At 42.5% G+C, this 8,890-nt stretch overlaps 1 protein-coding gene across 9 annotated transcripts in view; it reads left to right on the top strand.

The window, feature by feature from the left end:
- Positions 1-4,126: 4,126 nt before the first annotated feature.
- Positions 4,127-8,890, top strand: part of LOC144937092 (A-kinase anchor protein 6-like) — a 126,416-nt gene continuing 121,652 nt past the window's right edge. For 8 of the 9 annotated variants that reach the window (XR_013637568.1, XR_013637569.1, XR_013637570.1 and 5 more), the window contains exons 1-2: positions 4,127-4,503; positions 7,192-7,606. Coding sequence is in view for 4 of the 9 variants with exons in the window: in XM_078864347.1 (XP_078720473.1) it covers positions 7,298-7,606 (309 nt within the window). In the remaining 5 variants the exon portion in view is untranslated. The remainder of the gene's footprint in view (positions 4,504-7,191; positions 7,607-8,890) is intronic. The other variant, XM_078864346.1, reaches the window with a different exon arrangement.

Below are 8,890 nucleotides of genomic sequence, written 5' to 3'. Positions count from 1 at the left end.
AACGTCGGGTGTAAGTGGGTGGAGCACACATGGCCAATCACCAAAGTTGTCCTCCACGTGAACATTAAGTTAGGTCACCACACGGGGGCATCAGTTGTTCACCTCCGATGTTTGCCAGTGGCGAGTATTCGTGTTCACAGATTTCAAAAGCACACCGGCCACACTGAGCTTGAGTTGATTTTGATTTGTTATGCGACGGATGGTCCCGTTCAGTCAGTCGCCCGGTTTTTCAAGGGAGGAGGGCACAGCAAGAGCTCAAACTATAGACGAAAAGTATCCACATCACTGGGTCCTAAAGGAATATAATATTGCATAATAAACGAATACATTGCACTGGAACCCTTATGTCAATCACCACCCTTATAAAAACTGCATAATATGCACATGTGCAGCCCTTTGCCAATTCACTGCTGGATGATGATAGATACAGATATTTTTATAAAATGTGGAGTTAAAGGGTAGAGTTGTGTTTATGTTTGTATTTGTAATGCTCCACAACAACGCATGAGTTTGTATACATTTTACTTTTTTGCATTGAGTAGAGTGGCATCGTTGAGATGGACTGATCTTGCCAATAACATTTGGTAACCTAGCAAAATTTGTTTAACATGATGTTGCTCTGCTTTATCAAACACTGGTGGATAATAATAGTTTGGAAAACCAAGAGGCAGATGGACTAAAACACATTTGCATTTATATGTGGAGACATCAAATTAAGGTCTGCTTATTATATGCTATGAAGAAAGTATTGACTAGGCAGGGAGAGGTGAAGCTTTTTTTGAAAATGTCTAGCATTTTTGGTTCGGTGCCAATGGGGGAATTGGTATATTGAATTGTGTTTTTCCTAACTATATTCCAATTTGGCTCGTGGCATCATGGACATTGTACTGTCGCATCCTAGCATGATAATACACTCTTGCAGTTGGCAGAATATGTTACAGAACTACTTCGAAAGTCTTTATCCTCACTTGGGGTACAGATTTAATATGCCCTGACCATCAACGTGTCACGCTGGAGAACATGATTTAATCATGGAATCTCGTGGTCTGACATCTGAGCCACCTGGCAATCTCATGAAAATAAAAATCAACTACGGTACGTATTTGTATTAGTGTAATTCCTGGTGCGCCGAATGGGACCATCAACTCGCTACACTCGAGAATCCGGTTTAATCACTCGTGGCTGGCTGGATTCAAGCCTTCAATTGCAGGCTCAGTGCTCTGACATGGCATGGTAATAACCACTGTGCCACCTTGGTTATTGCTATGGTATCTACTTAAACAAGTACTGATTGGCACACGCATCAAATGCCCCAGGGGCTGCACATGATCATTCCTGCACCGCTAAATCATGTCATTAGTTATTTAATCTACGCAGAGCCCAAATTGGTGTTTAGATAGTTATAGCAATCCCCCCACCCTCACTGCCTTGCCATCCTCGCTAAATTTGTTTTATTCTGCTGTCTCTCAGAGCAACTCATCATAAAGTTATGGGAAAGCCTCAGGAGTGGATGGAGAATGGCGAATTTTATGTGGTCAGACCAATGCCCAACTCCAGTACAATTAAAAGCAAACAACTGATTTTATTTTATTCAAGTGTTTTTCCTAATTAACTACCCAAAAATCATATTCATACCCAGTTTACATTTCCCAAAAAAGACAAGCAATGTCTTCATATATATGTATCTCTTTATGTGAAAAACAATATTTTGTAAACAACCCATCATCTGAATTGATTCAGTGAACAGATACTGAGACTTAGCATCTGCTTTTCCATTGCTATTTATATTCACCACAATGGTGCTAATCATGATTATTTTGTGCTATGTACCTTTTACATTGAAGTCACCGAAGCAGCCAGTGACACATTTATATGATTGGTCACCCATTCTCTCTGTTGCTACACCAGACTCTGCTCGCTCAGCTTGGAGATTGGGCAGGACAAGTGTTATTATTAGATAGGTTTCAAATGTACGGTAATTATTACAGTAGTCAAATAATGGTGTTTGCGGTTATGTAGATAACTAAACAAAAATGTAAGTACTGTATCCCTTTAATTATAACAATGCTGGGCAATGCTTCTATTTCTGTTTCTCAGCCATGGTGGCAATTCCATATTCCTAGGGCGAGTGCCAGTACATCCATAGCAATGTATTGTATTAAGCCAAGGGAGGGCACAAGCTCGAGGTTTCGCACACTGGAGATGGAGCGATAAAATATCCATAATAGAGTTTTTTTTGGGTTAGATCGCGTAAATATATGAATGTGTCGTTAAAACCCACCACCACCCAACACAGCCAACTAGTAAGGGTTGTCACGAAAATAGAACATGTCAATTCGTCACTAGTACAGCACACCGGTGTGTTGGAGAGCCAAGCCACAACATTTACAATCTGAGTGTGACGTTTCGCCAGTAATTACAACCAGCTTCATCAGGCGACAGCCAGATTTGTGATGAGTGACGAATTGGCACGTTCTGTTTTCGTGACAACCCTTACTAGTTGGCTGTGTCGGGTGGTGGCAGGTTTAATGACACATTTACATATTTATGCGATCTAACCCAAAACACCTCTATTATGGATATTTGTCGCGAAAGCCTACGTGTTAAGCGATTACATATGTTCATATGCAAATTGTTAGTTGCATCGATAGACCATGCGAGATGGCAACGCCATTTGGAAGCAATTATTCAGCATGGCTGTCCATGTTTTCAAATATCCACTTACAAGTTGCAGGATTTAATGGGCAATCATGTTCAAGAAAAAATCTAGAAAGTAACTAATCATCATTAGCTTTGCTTTATGAATACAGAAGTCCAAAAATATCCTCCAATATTCTTATCCTAAAATGTGTGGATTATTGGAGTCATGTGGCTAAAACTCCTAAAATCTGCATTTTTTTCACACAACCTCCCCGATCACCACATGTTTTAAGTTCGACTTGGAACGTATGGAGTGACCCAGCATTGAAAGAGTAGGCCAATGTCCTCTACAGTCTTATAGAGGATCACCTCTCGTACCTAGATAGGTTCTATAGAGCTTCAAGTGGAGGCCCTTCTGCCAGCAGAGAAACATGAGCAGGCAATTTCAGGGCTGCACCTTCGTATGTTACACAATACACAGTCATAGGCTGCTGTTTTAAGCAGTGGCCCTTCTTCAGTACACCACTGTACTATAATCACAAGGGGCCGTCCATAAATGACGTCACGCACCTGGGGGGGGGGGGGGTCAGACACATTTGTGACGATGTGTGACGAGGGGGGGGGGGTGAGAAATGTGACGTCACATCAAAATGCGCAACTTTAAATAAATATAGACAACACGTTCTACTTAATTAAATAGACTTCTTAATAAATGTTTTCTCCTACAACATCAGAGTGCAGCGCCAGATTAAATACGCACTACAATGACAATAGTTTAAAGCGATTTGAAGCATGTTTTTTTTTTGGGGGGGGGGCAGAGCTTTGTGACGTCATAGTTGAGGGGGGGGGGCTGACTTTTGTGACGCCGTGTGACGAAGGGGGGGGGGTCAAAAATCGTCCAAAATCGCGTGACGTCATTTATGGACGGCCCCCAAGTACCATCTCCAACCAGCAGTGGGTAGATCATGGGCTGGTAATCATCAGACGTTCATTTCCAGAGGTGGGACAAAGTCATTGTTATGCAAGTCCAAGTCGAGTCGCAAGTCATCAAATTCATGACTCGAGTCTGACTCGAGTCCAAGTCACATGACTCGAGTCCACATCTCATAGGTGGGACAAAGTCATTGTTATGCAAGTCCAAGTCGAGTCGCAAGTCATCAAATTCATGACTCGAGTCTGACTCGAGTCCAAGTCACATGACTCGAGTCCACACCTCTGTTCATTTCTCACGGAATATTTCCTGGGGCTTCCCTGCAAGGGGGGCTGTGGCACATTTTCCGGAGCTGAGCCTCGGGAAAGGCCGGGCTGCAAGTGACCAAATTAGATGCCCAGCGCAGCTCCACAACGCGTCGCAGTTTTGAATTTCGTGGCTTTGCCCGAGTTTAGACACTGAAACTAGAACTGGGTTTTCCCTCCATCATCTGGCAACACTTGTCCTGACCAATGGGCCTCTGTAGGCGTGTCCCTTCGCCTGGGAAGGAGATGCAATGCTGGTTTTGGTTGTTGCTGTGGTTTTTTTTTCTATTGGTGTCATGAACGCGTGCGTTGCTCATACCCAGAATGGCTTGGCTGGCTGGCTAGGAGAGAGACTAGCACCGTGCCGTGAATTGCGTGTGGTGCAGTGATTGATAAAGGGTCGTTTTTGGGGCCTTGGAGAGAGACACATTGCCAATGAGATAGAGATGCATGTCCAACGTGGATTGTGGCGAATTCGGCTGGATTGCTCAAAAGAGCGGGGCCTCGTTTTCGTGCGGGTGTGTAGCCGAATGCACTCAGGGTAGCTGCATTGATTTATTGTTATAAAGGAAAAAAAAACACATTTGTCTCCGGGTGATGATGGCCTGGCATCTGGACAAGACTACGGTAAGTTTTGTTGTTTTGTTATTTGATTTAATTGCCACTGTGCCCTCCCGCTTTCCTTACCCATGGGGTGGCACGGATGGAATTGATCTCATGCAGAGGGAGGTCTTTATTTTACCATGCCCATTGAGATTTGAGATGCTTCTTTTGAATCAACCACACGGTATACAGCAAAATAATGCGTGGAAACTTAAGGGATAAATTGACATGGTACAATGCTATACTTTACCTGTACAAGGTAATACCATATTTCTGCGTGGTGGACATCAAAGGGACAGTGCTGCAAACTCCCCCTTGTTCTACTGTGCAGTACTTCTATGCGTCCACGTATTTGAACCCCTCCTGCAACTGGGAATGACCAGCGTTGGGAAGTATGGTTAAACAGCACCCACGTCTGACAGGGGAGGCTCTCATACTGGAGTGGACTAAGCAATACTAAACCATACACGTGTACTTGTCTAATAATTACGTGGCATTTAATTTTAAATAACGGGCAATTTGCAAAGTTTTTTTGGGGACTAGCCTGATGAAGACCGCTTGTCTTGCGATCGAAACGTCGTGGGTTTCTTTGCTTTTATTATCTAAAATTTATATTTTATTTTTTATCTACGTGACTTTACCGAAAAAACATGGGACTAGCCCTGCGTTGTATATGTTACATGCTTGAAGTACAACACACGGACGTGCATTGACATTGTATTTAGTAGAGATGTGTTTAAACGTTTGGCATGTTCATTTTTTAAAAAGTGTTAATACTATTTACCTTTATTTACCGTACCACGTGTGGACTCAAAGAGGCCATGTGCGTTTACCCCCCCCCCAACCAACCACAATGAGAAGAATACTGTACTGTGGGAGTCACTTCCATCACGGAAAGGCAGTAAATCCGCAACAGATACCCTTGGTAGTTCGAACAAATACGGTTTATTTGTGCTTGTGTAAACCTCGACACTAATGCACACAGCACACGGGTTGACAATAACAATGAACTGTACAGTGCTGTACACAAAACTAGTCAATGTTGCTGTGATATATTCTTGCACTGATACGTTCATCTGTAAGTGTGACGTGCACGTTACGGCCCTTTAGCAATCCACTGCTGGATGAGGGCTTTACCCCACGCCGTGTGGGTCATGGGGGTTATTTGACCATACTTCACCACGTCGGTGAAGGCGGAGTACAGCACAACAATGAGATTTGCTGAGCTGCCCTCTGCCGACTACCAATTAGCACAGCCCCAGAAACATCTATAACAACCTGGCATGCATGCTGGTCGCCCATCCAAGCACTATATTTAAGTTCAATCCTGCTCAGAATAATCGTGGTGTATCAAGTCGGCATAAACTTATTTATTACTCAGAATGCACATGGAAACCTACAGAGGCCGTAGTGCTGTTAAAAATAATGTTGTATTTATACGACGTGTCATGTGACCAAAGAACACCAAGCTAGAGTTACAACAATTTTGCTTGCTTGCCCTTCTGCTTTAATCCGAGTGGGTTAAAATCTTCTTTATTGGGGGGTGTAGTGTGGGTTCGCAAGCTATGTGTGGATGGGTTTGAAGGAATAACTCAAAATAGAAAAGACAAAAGGTCTTGCCAAGAAAGGAAAGCAGATAACCAAAGAATGTCCCTTTGCCACACGGGCACTCTTACTTTGGTGAGAGCTTTGCTTGTGTCGTGACTATCCCTGGCAGGCATTCACAAGCACAGTATTTATTGGGGCACAAATCAGTAGGGCCAAACCAAAGGAGATGTAATTAACAGAGTTTTATGTCCGCTTGCCAACGGGTTGTTACTTGGTATACATGCCCACAAGGGCCAGGGTGAGCAAACTTGCATGCGTGTCTGCCAATTCCATGGAAATGCAATGTTTTAAATGTCGAATGTGGCACTGAGGCAATGTATAGAGTTGTGGCTGTATTTGCACACCCTGATTGTTTGCAGTTGTCAAGCAAAAGGTCAATATGTAAGTTGTTAACCGTGCAGGTCTGGGCTTGTATTTTTGTTGATGGTTTCTCTTTGGCCACACTTGGCAGAACTTGGTTGCTATACTCGATCACACTTATGTGATGGTTCAACTTGGATGTTAGAACAAGTGTCCTGCAACCTTATATAGCCAACGTCACGTAGGGAAAATACTATGCTTGAGAGGTTTTAATTTACCATTAATATTTAACAAGGTACACGACAGTAGTTTTATATGTAGAGCTAAAACGTACTTCTTACATAATCATGTAAGTGGTTGTGAGCAGAATGAATGGTTATATGGAGCCATTGTATTTTTTTGTGATGTCAATGACAGGTGTGTAATGGATTTAAAAATATATAGTTTGCTAAGTATCATCAGTTATACATTTGAAATATTTTAGTAAGTCTGGTTTTATTTGGCTGAATTACGCTAGCTGGTCTGAGTTTACGTTTTCAAACAATAGGTGCTGTAAGAACAATTGGAGAGTAAAGCGCCTTTATTTAATGTTCTTAAATAAAAAAATGAAGCATACATTGTTCAATTGCCTCTTTGGCCCCACCTATTGTACAAAATGTGGAAAAACAAACTGGATGATTTCTGCCAAGCCACCCGGAGCACGACTGTCGTCCTGCAGCTTTTGAATTTCAATTCGTGATCGCTAACGGAAAAAAAGTTTCTTTCTCCAACTCTGCGAATAATATTTTTTTTTGTTCTCCATAGGAAGGCGACCGCTTGGGCATGACAGCTGCGAAGGCGATCACCGTGGCTGGTGTGCCGTGCTGGGCTACGTTTGACGGTCACCGAGGCTGCTGCTGCTGCTGTTGAAATGGAGGAAGCCAGTGGTGGGGCTTGTGCAGAGGACCCAAAAGTGGCAGCAGTGGAGGGGGATGATGATGAGGAGGAGCAGGATCAGGAAGATGGAGCCTCTGCTTCCCTTGTGCCGGAGGATGCCGTGGGCTTCCCTGCAGGCAGGCCTCCCCCCGTGCTGGCAGGAGCGGACTGGTCGGCCGCCCTCAGTTTGCCCGAGACTGAGAGCTGGCTGGCACACATGAGCGGACGTGTGGCGCAACTCGGCCGGGAGGTTCAGAGGGACGTGGAAGGTGTTCGGACTGAGCTTCACCTGAAGCAGTTCAAGGTGAGTGGCTGCATGCAGTGTTGTTCGTTTTCACAATCGGCAGAAATACATTCGGACAAAAAATTCCACTCTGTTGACAGGCGTGCACGTACATCTTAAAAATAAACTCGTCTCCTTCGTTGTAAACAATGTCTTATGAGAGAATCATATTTGGATAATCTTTATTTTCTATTGTTACGTATTCTTGTGTTTATATCAGTTGCAAATACTCGTTTCATTCTTTACTGCCTATAGTGTGATATATATAACTTAGTATTTGAAGTAAACAGCCGCAACAAATATTTAATAGCTTATATTGTATTGCCGTTACTAAACATTTCCATCGGTGAGTAATCAGACATTTATAAAGGTGGTATTATTCATAGGTGCGACTCTTCTGCATTGTCAGCACAATGCTTAAATGTGTGTTCTGCTGAAGTGCAAAATTAAATATTGATGATTTTTCTTCCGTTTAACAAAAAAGATAATTACAGTTTATCTCACACTGCTGATATAGCTAGAACATATGAATTATTGATTTGAGCATAGTGTGGCAACCTTTTGATGGCACTGTTGTATGTCTATGTTTACTGTACCGTTTTATAATGAGCTGCAAGCATTTGACAGCAAACTAATTTATTTTAACTGAACAGCAGTGGCTGGACATTAGTTAAGTGAGGTGTTGCTTTAACATGGAATACAAAATATTTTCCAAACTAAGGTTGCTTGTAAAATAATCGTCATATTGGTCAGTGAGTAGAGATGTAACGATTTATATCCCAGTGGTTCGAGTAAATTACATACAACATGTAATACCCAAGATCAGCACTTCTTACACATGTGATTCATGAGCCGAGGAATCAATATTAATAAGTGAATCGATTATTATTTTTGATCCACTCATTGCATTGAGCTTATATGGAATGATTGCATTTGTTTTCTGTGGCAAAAATAGCAAGTGGTCGGTACGTGAAATTGCCACCCACGCCAAATGTGTGCAAAGGAAAGTGCTGGAAAGAATTTACTACATGATTAAAACAGTGTGCAAATTTCCGACTCTTATTTTCTGCGTGCCTGTGTAATAGAGGTTGATTGATTGACTATTTCACATGTGACAACCTATTGTGAAAAAAGTTTGTTTTTCAAGTGTCACTTGGATCAACAGGGGACAATAACGCAACAAAGCTTGGATTTGAATAGTACCAATTCATCAAATTGCCAGGGTTTAAGGGGGTTGGATACGTGTTACATGTACATCAACTATCCCTTAACCACAATGATCATGTGGGTGCTAACGATGCTTTG

This window comes from Lampetra fluviatilis, chromosome 18, assembly GCF_964198595.1.
Source record: "Lampetra fluviatilis chromosome 18, kcLamFluv1.1, whole genome shotgun sequence".
NCBI lineage: Eukaryota > Metazoa > Chordata > Hyperoartia > Petromyzontiformes > Petromyzontidae > Lampetra > Lampetra fluviatilis.
The sequence above is the reverse complement of the archived record's forward strand: the minus strand, read 5'-3'. Positions and strand labels throughout refer to the sequence as shown.